The sequence below is a fragment of the Phocoena sinus genome, chromosome 5, assembly GCF_008692025.1.
Source record: "Phocoena sinus isolate mPhoSin1 chromosome 5, mPhoSin1.pri, whole genome shotgun sequence".
Classification (NCBI taxonomy): Eukaryota; Metazoa; Chordata; class Mammalia; order Artiodactyla; family Phocoenidae; genus Phocoena; species Phocoena sinus.
The window spans coordinates 62,303,389-62,323,781 of NC_045767.1; the positions used below are offsets into that span (position 1 = coordinate 62,303,389).

General features: G+C 34.4%; 1 protein-coding gene across 1 annotated transcript in view; it reads right to left on the reverse strand.

The window, feature by feature from the left end:
- ARAP2 (ArfGAP with RhoGAP domain, ankyrin repeat and PH domain 2) overlaps positions 1-20,393 on the reverse strand; it is a 188,765-nt gene that overhangs the window by 55,609 nt on the left and 112,763 nt on the right. Inside the window, 8 exon segments of the mRNA XM_032633599.1 lie at positions 762-879; positions 3,639-3,713; positions 6,111-6,179; positions 7,666-7,792; positions 7,794-7,811; positions 11,159-11,264; positions 14,658-14,870; positions 19,145-19,308. Of these exon segments, the coding sequence (XP_032489490.1) occupies positions 762-879; positions 3,639-3,713; positions 6,111-6,179; positions 7,666-7,792; positions 7,794-7,811; positions 11,159-11,264; positions 14,658-14,870; positions 19,145-19,308 (890 nt within the window).

Here is a 20,393-nt window from a genome sequence, read left to right on the forward strand (position 1 = left end):
TTTAATTTTTGTCTTGAGCTTGTGGGTGGCAAGATTTTACTTTTGGCAGTTTGACATCTATACTTGAAAGGGTCCCAAGACCTTAGCAGGTATCAGCTAGACAGATGGTCAAGGTACAAAGACGTTCTGCATCTCAGTTTTTTTTCCTAGAGGTCTTTAAAACCAAATGGTGTCATTATAATGTTAGGCTTATTACTCTTGGGGCAGTCAAGGTGTTTTAAAAGCTCTCTTTATCCTTCTGCATCTGAGATAAAAGATGACAAAATACCTGATTCACTCCACTAAAGATGAAAAAGAAAAAATGAAAAATAAGCTTCTGCTAGGCTTAAAACAATATTATTTTTAAAAATAATAAATAACTTTTTAAATCAGTACTCTTGTTCTTGTTAAATAAGTAGCATACAGGAATAAGGTAGAATACGGTGGATAGCGGTGGTGACATTTAGAATATTGTTACACATCAAATTGCTTGTTCTTATAAATAAGGCCTTATTTCCTGAGGCAGCAACATACATGCCTAATGCTTTATACTATATGTTTATGGTCAATAAAATAATCTAATTACTTTGATGAGTAAAATCATAGGAGGGCAACCTCAAGTGGCACTAACATATATCAACACATGCACTGAGGTAGAAGGGAAGTCATAACGAGATGTTAAGCTTTAGAAAAACATAAAATGTTAGTAATGACTTGTCACAAAAATAGTATTTCTTCATACTTTAAGCAATTTAAGAATCCCTAGCATGAGAACCACTTACCAAGCTCTTCATTTTCTATGACTTCAAATGTGGCCCAGATATCATCTTTTGTAGGAATTATATTTTTTATTGCTAATATGTCATTAGTTAATTCTTCTGCTTCCATCACGGGAGATATCTAAAAGAGAAGCAAAATTTCTTCAGAATATATGTCAGACATAGAAGTGGCCTTTGCTAGGGCAGTAATACTCCCCCATCTACCACCTAATGATACTCCAAATTTCCTCTTAGTATGTTTACCTAGCTTCTCTAAGCACATGGGGAAAGCCTATTCAGATCTTCTCCATATAATGTAATACATTTTAATGCATGTGGTAAAAAAAAATCACCATATAGGCATAATCAGAGAGAATGTTTTTTTCTCACTTAGTGAACAATTACATCACTCAAAAAGGGAAGAATATACCTACTCATACTAAGACCTTCCACAGACATTGGATCCAATGGTCTTCTAGGGGTAAAACTTTTCACTCAGTTCTATAATTAGGAGTTCCAAGAGTTTTGTTTATTCAGCTTGGGCCCTAAATTATACACAGTTGACTGCTGTCTGCCATGCCAAAAAGCCCCCAGGGTTTTAGTGGTCTGTGGTGTGCCCCACCATGCCAAGTGACAGGATGGTGGGACACCGAAGTATGCTCGAGCCAGGCTTTCAGGGCACAGGGCAGAGTCTGCAGTGTCAGCCCTGGGGTCAGCTCTACAAGAGTCCCAACGCCTCAGGCCATTGCATAAGCACGCCACCTTCTTCAGGGACTTAGGGGATTTTTGATTTGTTTTCTTCCTGGTTTTGGTTTTGCCAGTCAGTCTTACAGGTATGTTGGCCAAAAGCAAGTTGGCTTTCTCCAATTAGAATTTAGTTATAACGTTAAACAAATAGAAAGATGATTTAAGCTTTAGAATATTGCAGCTGCAACTTAATTATACACGTTTTCAGTAAAACTATGTACATATTCAAAAATTTCTTAGAAAATGTGCTCACTTCCCTTTCTCCTGTCCATTACTAATCTTAAGCACACTGCACATATATAAATAACATAAAACATTTCTCTTACAGGTAATTCATATAGTCTATCTTTTGGAGTTCATGGAATTACTGCTTTCTTTGGATTATATTAATGATACAGTGAAGTCCACTATTTGCTATTTAGAAAAGCCTAATGTAATACAACCTTAAAAGAAAAAACACATTAGCATGGGAAAAGTAGAGGCACTTTAAGCAGCTGAAACATCAGTAGATGAGTCACTTCAGTGACACCATTCATCGGAATGGCTTCACACTTATTTAAGAAGTGTAGCCCTTTCTTAAAATAAATAATGAAACTGAGAAACCAAACTAGTGAAATAGTCAGCAGGGAGTTCCTCAGGTTGACTTAGGAATGTAAGACTGGGACTCATTTCCTTGTCCCAGGTGACACCCAAGGCCCCTCTTAAGAACGCCTAGAACTCCACGAAGCACATTTTGGAAATCATTACTCTAAGCAATATACACATCAGTATAATGATCATCAGGTTTGGAATATGATGATTAAGGTTTGCATCCAGGCCTGAATGCTATTATTTCCCAGTTTCTACTCATATAAATGTGAGCCATCACCTGCTTCAACTACCTCCTTGGGTTGAGGTAATGATCAGCTGAAATAAATGTAAGAGTTGTGCAAAGTTTTAAGCATTAAACGCATGTTAATGATTATTTTTGTATAGTTTTTGTTATGTTTTTCAAGAGAATTTAGAGTTGTTGTAGGTGAAACTGGACAGTCCTTTATGTGAATATACTCAAATAAGCACTTTGCTCAACTGTAATAACTTCTGTTATGGCTTTATTAGTCAGATAAGATTAAAACGAGCTACTAGAGAGTTTATGTGTAAGTGGAGTTAAGTCATGTGCTTTGACTACCTCTTCCAGCATTAGTGATGGACTTGGGCTGATTAATCTGTACTGTTTCCTCATGTCCCCTGTGATGAACATCACATGTTCAGCATAACAAATAGATGGGGACAAGGAGGGGCAAGGCAGCTCATAGTAGTTCAACTGCACAACTAGGCGAGTAATCAGTGCCAAAGAGTCATTATGTGTAATCATTAAAAAATATAAAATAATAATTACAATATCTTTGACCTAAGTGAAGTCCAGAAATATCTAATGTTAAGACCCTGTTTAATCTTGGACTTTTAAAGTGATAAAAAGCTAAGCTGAATTTCTATTGTTAGATGGCATCACGTCTATTCTGCCTACAGAGAAAGTAGTCTCGCTCTCACTAAGGCAGACTAAGTACAGAATATGGTAACACGAGAAGGATCTTTTTAATTCAGAACAAATGGCTAACTGATGGTCTCAAGGAAGAAGAGAGTTATTGAATATTCAAGTACATTGAAAGACTGGAAGCTAAGTCTAGGATACAAGGGTGGGGGATTAATAATAATAGTACTACTACTAGTAGTTATTTATTAAACACTTATGTACCAAGCAATTTGCTAAGTGTTTCATAGGCAGGATCTTATTGAGTCCTCATATCAGTGCTATGATGTAAATACTGTAATTTTCCCTCATTTTACAGATCAGAAGATTGAGACTCAGATGGAGTATATAAGTTGCCTAATGTTGACAAGGAAGAAAGGAGAGGAGCAGGTGATTGAGCTCAGGTAGTTTTACAGAACCTACAGTACGTCCTAACCATAACCTAAAGAACATAGGATGGTCTCTTTCCAAATCATTAAAACATGGAATTCCCAGAGGATATTGGCATGAAGGGTCAAACTTGTCAGGACTTGAATTGGACGTGTAAAATAAGACAGAAGAAACAATAGAAAATTCAAGATATGCAAACTAATGCTAACACTTATGACTTCCAACAGTACTCTACATCCATCTTTAGGGCTCACCCGAATTATAATACTGCAGTCAGGTTCCTTCCTTTCTACATATACCTCAATTAACAAATCTCCAGCCTGGGAAACCTAGAAAAGGGCAGATGTGAAGAGAGCAAATGTAAGTATCTTGCAAGAACACACACATGACACTTAAGATGTTTAGAAAACCCTAGTCATATTTCTAATGATTTTATAATAATGAAATGAGATCATTCCCCCTGTTAAGTTGCATAATGATACCCATTTTCTGGATGTGGTTGATTAAGGACAAGCAATCTACACAAATGACATAGTTAGCAAACACAATCGCAATGCAGTTTTTTCTCTCTTACTCAAAAGTTTAGTGACCTCACATACCCTTAACATTCTTATTGAGATAATGAATCTGGCTACAGTGGACATAAAGAGATGATAAGTCCAAAATTGAAATTTGAAGATAAATTAGGTCAGAGCTGTGTTAAAATTACAAATAGAAAAAGTATATTTAGCAAATAAATTAAAAGTGAAGTGATAGAATAAGGAGATAATAAAGTTTTTATTTTAATTACCTTTAGCCAAGCATCAAGTGCTAGGTTATTTGGGTCACTGTTATAACCAAGAAGACACACTAAGTGAAGAATACACAAGCCAGAAAATAAAAAGCATAAGATATCACTATGTAGACTGACAGCACATGTGGAGAAGATTAACAAAGAATGAAACGAATCTGTGAAAAATATTTTGAGTCGCTTTTTCAGAAATTCCCTTAAGTTATATAAACACTTGGAAATAATATCCATCACTCATTTTTAAAAAAAGGTCATAATGGAGGAATGATCTTTCCACAGTTAAATCTGCCTCAGAATCAACCTGATGAGTAAATTTAGTGGAAAAAACATTAAAAATGTACTTTGAAGAACTGCTCTTAGTTATTCTGACACTACAGGCTTAGAAAAGCTTATTTCCAATTTTTCTTCCTCACTTTTGGTGCTCCATAAAATTCTAGGGAAGAAAAGATACAGTTGACATTTTTACTTTTCCCTGTGTTTGCATAAACAACTCTCCAGGAAGGACACATTTTAAAAATTAAAAAACCAAATACAAAGAACTCATAGCATGCAGCCAAAAACAAGAATAGCTAAGAAATTCAAACAGGGATAAGACTTAGAGACTGTCAGGAAACTACTTCAGAGGAGTTTTGAATGGACTAGAGAAAAACTCCAGCAAAACAACAGATTTTTTTCCAAACTGTTCTACTTTTCTTTCCCAATTACTCTATTTTATAGACAATTCTTTTCTTGTTTTACTGACTTCTACTTAATCAGAAAGCATTCAAGGCTCATTCTTTATTTTAGTATAATATAAATGATACACTTGCAGAATGGTACTCATACTTTATTCCAATAACAATATAGATAGTGCTGCCAAAGATTATCCCATGGGCTCACACAATCCTTTATTTCATAACTGAAACTCTCCCCGAAAAGCAAGAATCCAAGAGAACTAACTGATAAGGAGCCACATTTTTTAGTGTTACTGCTAACTTGTTTGGAGGCTGCATTAATTACTTTGGGTCAAAATGGAGGACATACTGTCTTAGAGAATTAATGTTATAGTACTCGGGGAGCTAGGCACTAGGATGAAAGCCTTTCCTCACATCCCTCATATGGAATGATAACTCCGACAACTTCTCTAATTAGTTGTGTGTATTTCAGGAATGAGGTGAACTTAGGGTTTGACTAAGAAGGAAGCATTGGCCTCATCCTATGAGTGTATATCTATATGGAGAATTTATTGATATTTGACCCACTTCTATTATTTGCATTGGTACCCTGAATCCACTACGATTCCTAGTTATTAGAAGACCAACTTCAAGAAAGTCCAGTGAATATTCATCAAACAAGGAAAGGTACTCTGGAAAGTATAGTGCAACCTGAACACACAAATCTGGTATGATGCAACCAAGGAAAGCAAGAAAAGATCAAGAAAAGTCACTTAAGACATAAATAAACGTATGTTACAAAGAGCACAATAGAAACATTCCCACTAGTGCAATCATCCAAGAGCATGCAAAGCAAAGCATATAAGAAATAACTTATTTTCAAAGGATAATGGAAAGAATCATTAGGGAGTCTGAATTTTCAATTTGATTCTAGTATTTCTTTTGACTTTAAATGCTTCTTTTGAAATCCACTAATATTTTCAATAGTGATTTTATAAATGAAAACTGATTTTAAAAAGGACATTTTGATAAGATTAAAACTGATTTTTCCATCTATGTTTTAAAAAATTTATATTAGCATACTTTGGCATTTTGCATATATGCAATGCTACAGAATTTCACGACTATTTTATCTAGTTCTTTTTCCCCATTACTTTTACTTCACTTCAAATAGGATTTGAAAATAAACACAACAAATGTTTACTTACAATGAAAATTTTTTTGTTTTTTGTTGTCTAAAAAAATTTTTTTTTTTTATCAGAGATCTAACTATTACTACTCACTTGAGTGTCTTTCCACTTGGTAATAAAGCTATTTTCTATGTCCATTTGTTTGACTTGGTCTTCTTTAACCTGTTTAAAATATAATTTGGGACATTCTAATAAAATACAAGGAGTGATGGTACTTATCCTCACATAACTTTCTTCAGGAATTTAAAGAACAACACATTAAAAATAAATAAGAATGGCCATCTTTAGCAGTGTGGGCCCACAGAGCTAGGGCAGAAATAAAGCCAACTAGATACAGCCTCATAAAGTTCAGAACATCTTATGACGATATCATTTCAGGCTGCAGATTCCGTCAATGGAATCCCCTTTGCTGAGGCAATTTAATTAGCAAAGGGGCTGATGATGTGTTTGATAGAGTTTATGTAGGTTGACAGACAAGACTCATTTCTCAAACAGAAATGTTGATTAAGTGCTTATGAAATTTTCGCCATTTGGTTAAAGTTGGATTTACAAAACTATGTAAACATTTTTATTTAACAGTACAAAAATAGAAAATAAACAGAGCATGCAAAGCCACACATTTTTTTTTCTACGTCTTTCATTTCTCAGCATCAGAACTATTGCAAAGAAGTTGCTATTGATCAAAAATAGTAGACACGTATAGGAAGAAGTAAAAAGGAGATCAAAGAGCAAAGAGGATCCAACAATTCTGGTCCAGTCCTATAATAAATTAAGATACAAACTGTGTTATTTATTTTATTAAAATATAGTTTCTTTCCCTTTGCTAAGTAACCTTTTTATCAGTTATTGTAAGAATGTAAGAACTCTACAAAAGGTGACCTATTACATTAAGCTATTTGATTTCATCGGTATATACATAGCCCTGGAAAACAAGGGGTCTTGTACAAGACTGTTTAATAGAATGCCCCAAAAGGCTAAATGGCAACCCTGAGATGGCAGAAGCAGTTAAGCAATGGAGCTGGACCTTTGACCCAGATCCTTTATATTCCCCCCATATTCAAATTCTATGTTTATTTAGTCTATTTTTACTCCTTTGAATTAAGAAATCATCCCTATTCTAACAGTTTTCTGATAAAACATGAAAATCTGCACTTCATAATATAGCAAATTGAAAAGTCAAATAATTAGAACAGAGATGACTTAATAAAAACCACAAACTGTTAATTCAGAATCTTCTTTTTTTCCAGTTCACGCGCAATTAAAAGAAAACACTAAAATGCTTTCAACTGCAAAACTTATCAGCCTGATGTATATTACCGAATTTGTGAAATTCACAAATTTCATACCTCTAAGCAGACATACTTAATGCATACATATACTGAGGAAAAAAACCATAGAAACACTATAAATAGAAATATTCTGTCCAAGACACCAGATGGTAAAAAGCTTTAGAAGCAGCCAGATTTAAATGAAACGGCTACAGCTTAAAAAGCTAGTTATATCTAAAAAATTAAGGATCATATAACTATCCGTTATTTTCTTTAAATATTCATAAAGACCTGAACAAAAGCATCCCAAAATACACATTTTTGTTTGCAAACAGTAACATCAAAACTATTTTTACAATGGTAGGATATAAAATATTTACCTCAAATATTTCAACATAATTATTAATTAAGTCCTCAATTACATTCACTTCTTCACTAGTTTGTCCCTTAGTTTGAAACAAACAGGAGGAAAAAACCAAGGCCAAATTGTGGCGTTCATGTGATTGATTCTGAGCATTTCTGAACCCTGTGAGAGAAAAGCAGAGCTTATTACAATGTATTTCTATTTGAAAATTTCATAGAACTTATAAGTCTTCATACTCATTTATTTTTTTCTCTCTTTTTTTTAATACACATATATTGAAAGTCTCTGATGTAAAAGGTACAGTGGTGATTTAAAGAAAAATACACAGTTCTTTCTTCCAAGTAGCTCAGTGTAATTAAGAACATAAGAAAAGACTACTGTTATAGATATTACTACAAGTTACAAAGCAGTACTTGATCATTGCTTTAGAAGAGGGACTCCTCACCCACCATATCCAGACAATTCCACTAATGGGACAACCTGCAGTTAAGGCATAAAGGTGTGCTTGCAGAATGGTGTCAAATGACTTGTGGGGTAGGAGCATAATAAAAGAGGAGAAAGGGGCAGTAGGTAAGCAGGAAATAAGGCAAGAATGGCAAATCAGGAGGCATACAGGAGAGAGTTCCAAATTCAAGGTTTAGGGCTAGACTGACGTTCCCAGAAAGTACATATCGGGTGAGAAAATGCCTGGCAGCATGTGTTTGGATAGTTATTCAAAATAGGATATTTTCTCTCAAAAGCAATCACTTAATTAAAAAATACAATTACATTTTCTTGGATAGAACTAAGAATGGCTTTTTACAATGAACAGACATGAACAGAGGAGTCAATTATCCCAACCAGTAGGCTACAACACTTGAGTTTTACAAAGAGCATTTAAAGTACTCACGAATGTAAGTTCAAAGTGATTAAAACAAAATACAGCCATTACCCCAATAAAAGGAAATTTACACTGATAAAAATGCTCGAGAGCTCTAACTGATGCCCATGGAAGTATCTGTTAATGCTCTCTGTCACTGACTATAGACATAGCAGCTGCTCAGTTGCCTAATTACATTTGTAAATTTCTAAAGTACATACTAAAAAAGGGAGACCAAGTCTATCAAAGGAATAAGCAAGACTAAGGTAGGTACACCTGACTATGAAGAGCAAAGATTCTAGTAGTACAAGAAAAATAAGGAAACACGACAGGAATATATATGATAGTGTAAGAAACTCACAAGGACATGCCAAATTGCATAGCAGAGACAGAGCAAGCTTGATCATCATATATAATTTATAAGATGCAAAAGGCATTGCAAGTTAATAGAGGAAGATGTCATAATGTGGGCATCCTTCTCAAAACCACTTCCGTACTTTTTTTTGTTTTTTTATCACACTGGACTGTAAACATCTGGAAAATTTATCTGCATGTCTGCCTGTGCTACTAGAATCTAAGCATCTCACAGTCAGAGACTTTGTGTTAATCACACTGTAGTGCGTAATAAATACCTGGTCAATGGAATTAAGTCAAAGTTAGTCATGGAGGAAATGGTCTGTTATCTAGGGCGGGGATGGAAGTGAATGCTAAGTCAACCTGACCTTATTCAAACTGACCTCTCAAACTTTTGACAACACTATCAAACATTCCCATCTCTCCTGAGACCTCCTTCTGCAATAACCTTCTTCTCCTCCAGCACTTCTCACCTCTCCAGTTTCTATAGCTGCCTTAATTTCTGGCATAAAGCATGTACACTATGTATTTTCCTTTTCTTCTTTTATTTCACTGCTCCCACACTAGCATCCCCAAGTGTCCCATATTCAGCCAGCTCACTCTCTTCCCACTCAGCCTTCTCATCAGAAGCCCAAGGAAATGGTTTCTTAAATAGTTTCTCTGCCTCTACTCTAACTTCCCAATCAACCGCAGGACATGGGTTATTATCCTAAAACAGATTGGATCAGCCACTTCTTATCACTTAAAGGAATGAAATCCAAATGTTTCTGCATGACCAACAGTGTCTTTCGCAGCCTCCTGCCAGCTAGCTACAACCATCTCATCTCCTGATACACCTATTTCCTAGAAAATATCCTTCAATCATGTCTCATGCTTATTTTTCTTTCATGCCCAGTTCGTTTATCCATTTAAATCTAAAACATCACTTGGACCTCAACACACAATGAACCACTTAATCCCTCCTTTATAATTCCATGTCTTATGCTAAAATTCTTCATATTAAAATCTGTCCTGAGGGCGCTGTGTTTTCCTAAAAAATATAAAATGCCCTGCAGCATCCCTGTGAGTTCCCACTGTGATGTCCCAGGGCTCCTTGGTGCTATTTAGAAACTGCAGACTTAAGACTATTTTTGTCATTCATGTATTATTATCAACTATTTTTGTTACATGGAACCTTAATGGACATTGTACTATACATAGTAGGAGCTAAAATATATGTCAACTGAAGAAAAGGATTGGAAGGAACTCATCTGAAATTCAAGTATAAAGTTTAAGAATTATGTGTAACAATGTTTAAAATGTTAATATGATAACTGTAGCAGCCTGGTGACATATTATAACTTCTGAGAAAAAATTATCTGTCCAATGTCTCATAGGCATAGAGACAGGACTATAAATATATAGACTACATTTATATGATGCAATAAGAAAATCAGATTTACAGTAGGAATGGAGTTTACAAGTATCAGAAGTGGTGGCTGGGAAAGAAAGAGAAAGAGAAAAGACCAATTGTGGAGGATTTAGGAATCTAAACTCCAAATAAGGTACTTTTAGTAGAATTCAGGTTCATAGAAATTTATTCAAGGGAATATTGCATCCACGAAGGACGCTGCAAACAATATGTTCCTTAAGCAATATTTACACTGATTTAAGTTTTTGTAATGACAAAACTTGCTCATAGCAAAACAAACAAACCTTAAGTTTGTTGACTTAAAATGTTATTCCCAAACATTGTCATCCTTCAGATGTCATTTCTCAAGCCACCATTTTATTCCTCTTATCCTCCCAAATGCAGGGGACTACATGCCCCAACATAGAAAATGTTTTTTAAAATTTCCCTCATCTAATCAACTGTCTGACACCAAAATATTGGAGTCAAGTTAGACACAAACTCATAATAAAGAAATAAAGGTTTATTAGAGTCCACCACGAGAAAATACCGTACTCACAGATTCCTGCTATAGAATTCTGGTGCCTGTACTTCCTTCTCTGACATCCCTCTTAAATGTTTTAAAATTCTTGCTTATGTACTAGATGTATCTGATTTGCTGTGCATGATTATTTCTAATCCATTTAAGAAATTCTCCAGTGCTATTTATTTGAAACGTGTCTTAATTCCACTAAGAGACACTAAAGTGATAGTTCATGGGAATTCCATTTTGAAACTATTCTTAAGATATGGCGAAAGATTCATAGACACAAATAGAAGGTTAACCACAGTACTTTAAATTTAAGAAATAATGTCTTATTGAGTGCCACGTTTGAAATGTCTAGAAAAGTTCATGAATCCACCCACCTATAAAGGTGTTCAATTATAGCTGCCAATGTTGCTCTGTTGACCCCAGGAAGAGTACGTATAAATGCTCCATATTTTTTAATTCTTTCCTTGTCATCTTGGGTATCTAGAGGTTAAACACATACACGTAAAACTTGAGGCCTAACTAATCGTCTGTATTACCAATTTGCCTTTTATCAATATTTTAAAACAATATTCGCAATTGTTATTTCACTGACACAATCAAGTTTCAATAGGGAAACATTCAAACTTCTATAATTCTGGAAAAGTATTTACAAAAACATTCCAGGGCTATACGTCATAGTTCTTATACTTTGTAATTAAAAATGAAGCACTTTCAAAACCCAGGGTTGTATTTTATCTTCAACTTTACAAACTACTGAATGTCAACTAAGAGGAATCTTTTCAATTAACAACAAATTAGAATACAAATTGAAAAGATAAGCCAAAAGTATTTTAACTGTAGCTATGGAAAGATTTCACTATTTGTTATTTGAAAATGACACTTCTGACTTTTTTCCCTTGTGGAATCATAAAAATCTTCCCCAAACTATGAACCATCCCAGAACTATGAACTGTACCTTACCCCACAGATCCATGTAAGGGAGCTTTCACCAGCCCTGGAACCTTCAACTCTTTGGAGAAGGTAAGGGGACAGTGGAAGAAGTCATGTGTAGGCCCTGGAAACGATGATATAGACTGAGAGGAGGATGGACCCTCTGCCTTAGTCATGGAGAGAAGGATGAGAAGGAATTACTCTCCTCCACTCTCCTAACCCCAAGAAGTCAAATACTTAGAGCAACTACACAGGAACCTCCAAAGTTCTGGAGTCTAGAAGATGTGCAGTGGTGGTCTGGTCTAACCTACTCCCTCACAGGGGAAATAGGAGAACTCTCTTCAAATAAATAACTTGTGCTGACTCTGTAACTCAGGGGGATTGCACTTATATATCCCCTCTCAATTCCCAACTACCTTTGGAAACAAGACTTTTTCATTTTCTGCTTAGCCCTACACATTCTATTAACAGAAAGCCAGCAGCACTTTATGATTCTTTGAAAGTACACAGTCACTTGTAAAGGGCATTCCGATCCCTGGGGAGGTAAGAGACTCTGTGACACATTTCTGAAGTATGCTCCTATTCAAAACTGCAACTGATAGCTCTTTTGTACTGACTTTGCTTGCACATGAGATCTATAAAAGTAAACATGGTCATATTGACTTAACTGTGCTGGTAGATGACTCTCTAAAAGCAAGAGGGGATGACACCCAAATGACATTCAAAGATGATACTAGAAGTGAATTAAGAACTTTCTGTCACCCCTGGTATAATCCAAACATTTTCCCTTGTGTCATCCAGTTTCTAACTGTAGAGGTAATTGTATTTATTCAACAAAATGCAATTAATACTACTACGCTTATAACAAGTCATGCTATTACAGCATATTTCCACAAATCTTATAAGAATAAAATAGATGATATTTTCAAAATAAAGCTTAAGTAATTGGAAAGGAAAACTGAAGATAGATTTTAGGTCATATAGGAAACACAATGATCTATTCAACTAGCCACAGACTGCAAACAGTTTAATAGCGTTCTTAGAAGAAGAGGTCATATATCATATAAATAGGTGCTATGCCACTGTAGGGCATTCTTCGCCTTGGGCTCACAGGACCCAAGAGAGCTCTCCTGTGAGTTCACCCAGAGAGTTCTAGTTTATTCTTGTCATATCCAACAAAGGGCACTTTTCTGACAGGTCAGGGTGAGCTACATTGGATCTAAAAGCAAAGAACTTTTAACACTATTTGACCCAATAGTAGAAGCCTCCAAGTAAATGTTCAAGGATTCACATCCAAATGAAAGGTGAACACACTCCTCTCCGACACATGCTAATACTTCCCAACTACCTCCTGCTGGTAGATTGACAACAATGAAGACATCTCTATCATGAAATTTGACAACTTCAGCAAAAGCATATTTGTCACAGATTTTTGATAAATGATTTTATAATGAAGACAAATTGTAATTCTTTATAAAATGGAGATACTATAAATAACTTCATGGTTATAAATTACAATAAAATCTTAAAACAAAAAATGAGGATGGCAGGGTAATTGGGCTTAAAAGATATATCATCTAATTCCATATTTTATATTCCAGAAAATTATACAATCAACTTTTCTTGTGATTAGAGTTGAAACTATTGATTTTAGAAGTATCGGGAAGTAACTATAAGACTTCTGAGTTAGGCAGTTAAATTGTGAAAAGCTTTATTTTAATAGCAATACTACTCTCTTCTTGCTGACACAAATAAGGGACATTCTTGGAATAATTTTTCAAACTGTGGATGTTTTATGACATTTCAAAATTAATCCCTTCAAATGTCATAGTTATGTTTTAGATTAAACAAATGCTTTCAATGAAAAAAACTATTCTCAACAGAGGGACATCATATAGTTAAACTCAAAGGTCATTTTATAAAAAAATTTCTTGAAACAGATTAAATGTACAAGAGAGAAATATATTAGTAACTTATGGTATAATTCAATGATACATTTTAAAAACTGTGGAAAAAATGAAGATTCAAAATTGTCATTTTGAAAGCATTGTAGATATATGGAAAATATTTTTGGTTTATTAATAAAATAAAGATTATATGTAAATCATAGGCATGGGGACAAAGATTATAAAATAATGTGAAAAATGAAAATAGCTCTATTAGAAATCTGGGATTAAAGGCAATGTTTATATTTAAAAATATTTATCATAATCTTTCTATAAAAAGAGTTATTTTGAATTAATTGATTTTAATTAATATAATATAATTAAAATATATACTATATATATTTATTATATATATATTATAAAATATATAATTAGTATATATTAGTATATATATTAGTATAGTATAATATAATATAAAATATATAATACTAATATAATATAATTAGTAAAACCTATAAAAATATAGGTTTTACTAAAATCAATCTGACCCATTAACTTTTCTAGGGTCATTTCTTAAATAAGTTCTCTTACAGTGCAGCAAAGCTTTTTTGCTTCATTAGACAGAATCTAGAAAATTAAAGAGTAAAAAAAAAAAATTGTTATGTAACTCTAAAGAGGTAGAATAAATGAAAAAGGAAAGCCAAACAGCCATATGGCAAAACCGTGTAAAACAATCTTATATTAAACTTTCATTTTAATCTTAATGAGAAAATTAACAGCCTACATGGACTTGACAATAACACTTCCAAAATTAAGGCAAAGTAAGCACTAGGAAATCTACTGAAACTAAGTATTACCATAAAACACTGTTTAGCAATTATCACCATAAATTTCTTTTGAGGCAGATATAAACAACTATTGATTGCAAAATTTCTGTTCTGAACCATTATGTATATTGTTCCTTTCAATTAAATATTCAGATTTTCAAGGAGATTTAAAAAATCTATTATCAAATGAGAAGGCAAAGCCTTATTCTGTTCTATATTATATGTGTTACCTAAGGCAGAGATCCAATATGGATAGAGCTCCTTAGTAAGAAGTGCGTCGTCAATGTCAGAGAGAAAACTCTTCAATACGCCCGTCACATCTTCAAGCTGATGTTTTCCAGCTATCAATTTAAAGCTTCTTGCATCCTTTTTGAAACTCTCCAGGAGTTCACTTACATGTAAAGGATCACCATTCTTTTGATAGATATATTTGCACCCTAAACCTTTGTTAAAAAAAAAGAAAATGGTTATATGAAAGAAGTCTCAGGTCAAAATCCACTTTGATATCTTAAAAATAGAACAAATTTTTGTGTTGGAACGATGCACAAGACAAAATCATTATCCAAGAGCTGATATAAACATGCATGAGAAAAAAAGAGCCCCTCCCCCTGCAACTTTAATATTTAAAATGTAAACCTGATGAACAACTATTTCATCCTCAGCTTTTAGTAAGTCTCTGGCCAGACTTTCCCCTAGTCCTTCATAGCATCTTTTTCAGATGTTCTTTTACCACAAGTACCCTTCGCTTAGTCTCCCAGAATACAAATTTGCCTCCAGTTTCACTGACAAAAGTGAGGCTCTCTGGTATAAATTTCCTCAAGTCTCTGCACTCACATTTGTGTATTAATTCTGTCTGTTCCCACCTTCACCTTCTTCTACATGAAGAGTTGGGTCATGTCCTTTTCACAGTTACAGATTCATCAAGTTTCCCATATAAAATAAGAGGAGTAGCAGTGATTAACTGGAGGAAGAGGAGTGATGATGATATACAAACAAAAAAATTTTTTAAATCTTTTTTGCCCCTCCCCCCCCAGGTCTCTTGTCTCTCTTCCTTCCAAAACTAATCTGAGTTTCCTATATTTATTTTCTCTCATCCCACATCCCTGTTAATCCTTCAACCACATAATCTTGCTTCTGTGCCCAATTCCCACTGTATCAGGACCATCTTCATCAAGAATATCTATTTTCTAGATGCTTTTCAGTTTTTATGTGATAAGAATCCCTGCAGTGTCTGACAATCCAATGAATCCCTGTTAAAATTCTGTTAATCTCAAGGTTTTCATGATGTTATAATCTCATCTTTTTTGCCCCTTTCCTCTATGACTACTCTTCTAGTCTTCTATTTATTCTGCTATCTAGTATTTACTGATAATCCCAGCAATCCATCCTCAACTCTCTTCTCTGCTCCCCTACAAATTCTGTGGATGAACCCATCCATCTTCATCACTTCAACTACTACATGTACATTTCCACTCAGGTTTTTAATTCCTAAAATTTCAAATGCACATATGCACTTTAATATATATATACTATATAAATAATACATGCAACACACACTATACTTATACATATGAACAAATTAATTCTCCTGCCCCATTCACTACTTCACCTCCCAATCTCAGCATGTTCTTTATTTATCTTGTTCCTATACCTCAGAATTTGGCATTGCTTCCTCCCCAGTCCTTTACAAGTCAGAACTTTTCTTTCTCACTTACCACACCAAACAAAAATGTCACATATATTTTTCATCATGACTTCTCTCTCAAAAGTGTCCCCTTTTTCCATCCCTTGTGCTATTATTATTTTGTGCACCCAGTTCCTCACTATGTTATCACAACTCCCTGTCCTATTCCTGTGCAGCCCTCCAGTCAGTCTCGAAAATGACAACAGCATGGTCTGAGACACAGGTTGGCTAGTGTTACCAACATGCTTAAAAATATGGATACAGCCCTCCCACTGCTTTGAGGGCAAGTTTGAGGATTTTATTATGATACATAAGACCCTACATGAATTTTCCTAACTAACCCTCCTGCCTCTTGTATTTGTCCACTCTTCTCACACTGAGTTCTGGCCACACTTATCTACCCCCAAGTTCTCTGAACAGACAACCTCCTTCATGACTCTGCACCTAGGCATACACTGTTTCCTCTTCCGGGAATTCCTATTCCCTCTTTCTCTTAACTAGTTCCCATTTTCTCTTAAGACCTGTGGTAGGTTCCATGCCTCACCCATGAAGCCATCCATGACCACCTCTACACTTGCTGAAATTCACCCTTAAACCATTGACACCTGTACCAACCCTGAACCTCTCTGCCATAGAATTTTGTACACTTGATATGTAATTGCCCACTTGTTTGCCTTTGATCCACAATCTGTAAACTCCTAGAAGGCAAAGATCATGTCTTATTTTCTGTATACAGCAGCTACACAGTTCCTAGAAGAACTCAGTAGGTACTTAGTAAATGACCACAACAGAATAATAAGCAAATTCTACAAAAAAAAAAAAAAAAAAAAAAAAAGCCAAGTTTCTGAGAGATTATGTTGCTGGTTGAGTGAATCTCTAATAGCTGGTACACAAGGTAACTGAATGTGAATTTGAAGGTAATTTTGTTTACATAAATTAAATATATTCCCCCAAGAACGAACTACTGTAACTCATTAAAAAGATTAAAACTCTAAGAATTATTCTGTGAACTTGGTCAGATTCGGATCTTGACACCATGAGCACAAAAAATTGGCCTTAGATTTTAACCCAAAGATTAGGAAATTCAAAATAATTATGACCATAAAGGCTCTGAGCTAACCACTTGCATCCTATAATTATTGGGCATTTTCTAAGTTCATATCAAATCTTCCCTTGTATACATGCTGGTAATATTGGGTCTCCATGTTCTGCTCATTAAAAAAAAAAAAAGCTAAAAATACATGAAGACTTTTATTGGCTTTATTACTTTAATATGCAAGTTAATGTACCTTATGCTAGAGCTACAAAGTAGCTATAATGTATGAAATTTAGTTGAAAACAATCTAATGCTTAATGATTTTAAATTCAAATAAACACCACAAAGAAACTTCTGATTTCCCCAGAGAAACATTAAGTTGGATACGCTGAAGCTAGTCAAGTTATTTTAATCATTTGTCAGCTTATGAAGCACTTTATGCCATTATGAAATTAAGATGATTTGAAAATTCCCAATGAGGTTATGCTCTTGCTAAAACAGAATATGTGTGCAATTCATTTACACCTACAAAATGTTAATGCACTAATACTGAATTACTAATAAATGAAGATGATAACCTTCTTCTTCCCCCATTTTCAAATAAACAGATGATGACAGTTGATAAGAAAAATATAAACATACTATCAAGGGAAGGAACTTCATAGAGTAATCCCACATAATGTGATTACATACATATTTACAATAGATATATAATTAAAACACAATAAATCTGAATATTAATGATAATTGTACTTGGATTACATATGAAATAACTAAAATACTTAAAATGGCACTCTCCCTAGGAGAAAATATATTAATATACACATATTCTAAACTTAATTTCCTAAAATTATTTTCCTCGTAGCCTTTGTTATTTTTGACATTTTGTTTCACATCAGCTTATTTAGTTCTCAGACTGGAAGGCATGATTTATGGCTCTGTGTTTCACTCTTTACTCCCACTGTTCAACTTCCAGTCTCAAAGTCAGCAGCTAGCACACAACAGACACTTGATAAATAAGTAAAAAAAACCTCATAACACAATGTTTTACTACAGCTCTTTCAATGATAACATTTTCTTTTCAAATTAAAAACCCCAAAGATACTTTTAATATTAGGAGAACAATGAAAGGTTAATATATCAATAGCTTCCAAAATACCAGATAATCGTTTTACTCTTTTTTGCATGTACAATCTAAATCAATGGCACTTATCGACAGGTTAAAAGAAAAAACATATTTTTATATTAAAAATATAGTTAAGCAATTTATTTACTCTACCTTTTAGAGTATTAAGGAAATATGTAACAGAAGGAATTTTAAGAATGAACAATAATTTGAAAATAAACATGAATAATAAAGGCATACTTTAGTTAATTTTAGGCATAGCTAAAATACTACCATAGCATATTAAATTAAAATGAAGCTGCACATGTGGGTATAAATCAAGTTGGTTTTAACCTGCAAACTATTCATAAAAATATTTGTTACAATTAAGTCAAACTATCACAGTTAATGACCATGATTCTTAATATAAACATGTGACCAGTAGCACATTGAGTGGAATAAATACACATACACTTTGTATGCAGGCCAACAAAAAGTAAATTCTTTTACACACTGTCCCATAGTTTACCACTTCTAAAAACACACTAAGGGGCCTCTGCGTTCCCCTAGATTTACTGTAAAGTTATAACCTCTGAAAAGTACAATCTTAATCAATTTTTAATATACATTTTATAATATAGATTCTTCTACTATGTAATTTAAAATTTTTATGCATGTAAAGGAAGAAGGAAATGGTAAAGGCACATGATATAATTTAAATGAGCTTTATTGTGAGAAAGAATGGCATTTAGGCTGAAGAGTGATGACACTTTTCTTTTTCACTGATGTACGTAGAAAGGGCTCTAATTCAGTCCAATGGAGGTACCACTTAAAAACTGTAAATATGCTACTATGAGTTCTGTGGGTTGAATAAAAACTTTGTGACACTTACCATACTGTGTAACAAATGCTATACAGCTGTTCACGATAATGGGAACGTCATTTTTGCTGAGCTGCTGATCTTGTAATGCATTCCCATCTGTACCTGCTGCTTTTGCAATTGCAGTATGCCAGACTGTGAAATCCAACTTGGTATGCCCATGGATGTATAATGTTCTGTAAGGTTTCAAAAATATTTCAAATTATAATTTTGCCTTTTTAAAAATTCTTAACTTCTACACAGATTATCCTTAGATCCATATAAATGGGATCTTGTCTCATCCATCAGAAGAAAACCCCTCTGGGGACGTCCCTGGTGGTCCAGTGGTTAAAAATCCGTCTTGCAATGCGGGGGAAGCTGCTTTGATCCCTGATCAGGGAACTAGGACCCCACATGCCGCGGGGCAACTAAGCCTGTGCACCGCAACTAGTGAGCCCGCACACCACAACTAGAGAGCCCACGCGCCGCAATGAAAGATCCCACGTGCCACAACTAAGACCCAACACAGCCAAAGATAAATAAATAATAATAAATATATTTAAAAAAGAGGAAGAAAACCCCTCTACCACCAACTTCCACTCACTCAATCCCTCTTTGCATGTACAGTCACGTCTCTCTCTATATAGAGTCCAGGAAGTTCCCTGAACTTGTGGTCTTGCCTCCTTGCCTCCTTTCATTTCCCCTTTCATTCTGTTTCTGAATAACTGAACAGAAACCCTTGTAGCAAGCATCACCTGTGACTTCTCATGGATATTTGGGGCTATATTTTTCAAGATTTTAGAACTGTTTGATGATTTCATTCCTTTAAAAAAAAAAGAGAGGAAAAAAAATACCACCCAATTCGGCTTTTGTAGCACAATTCTTCCTGGCTTTTCCTTCTATCTTTCTGGTGCCTCAATTTCTTTCCCAAGCTCACCTCCTGTTTCTGAAAATGAAGTTGTAACCTCAGTGCACTCACATGAACTCCAAGGACTCTCCAGGGACATGTCATTCAGGCCAGTGGTTTCATCCCCCATATATAAGCTGGTAACTCCCAAATCCCTATCTCCAGGCGATAACTGTCTTACAAATCAGATCTCTATGTGATTGAAAAGCAAGAGCATAAAGCAGCTAAGAGAGTGGGAAATCCAATCAATTCCCAAACTCAGGTTTTAGCTCTGGCATTCTCTTTATGACTTTGGACAAGTTATCAATCTTCTTGGTTCTCAGTTTCATCACTGGCAAAATGAGAATAATAATAAATGTAATATTAGTAAATAAT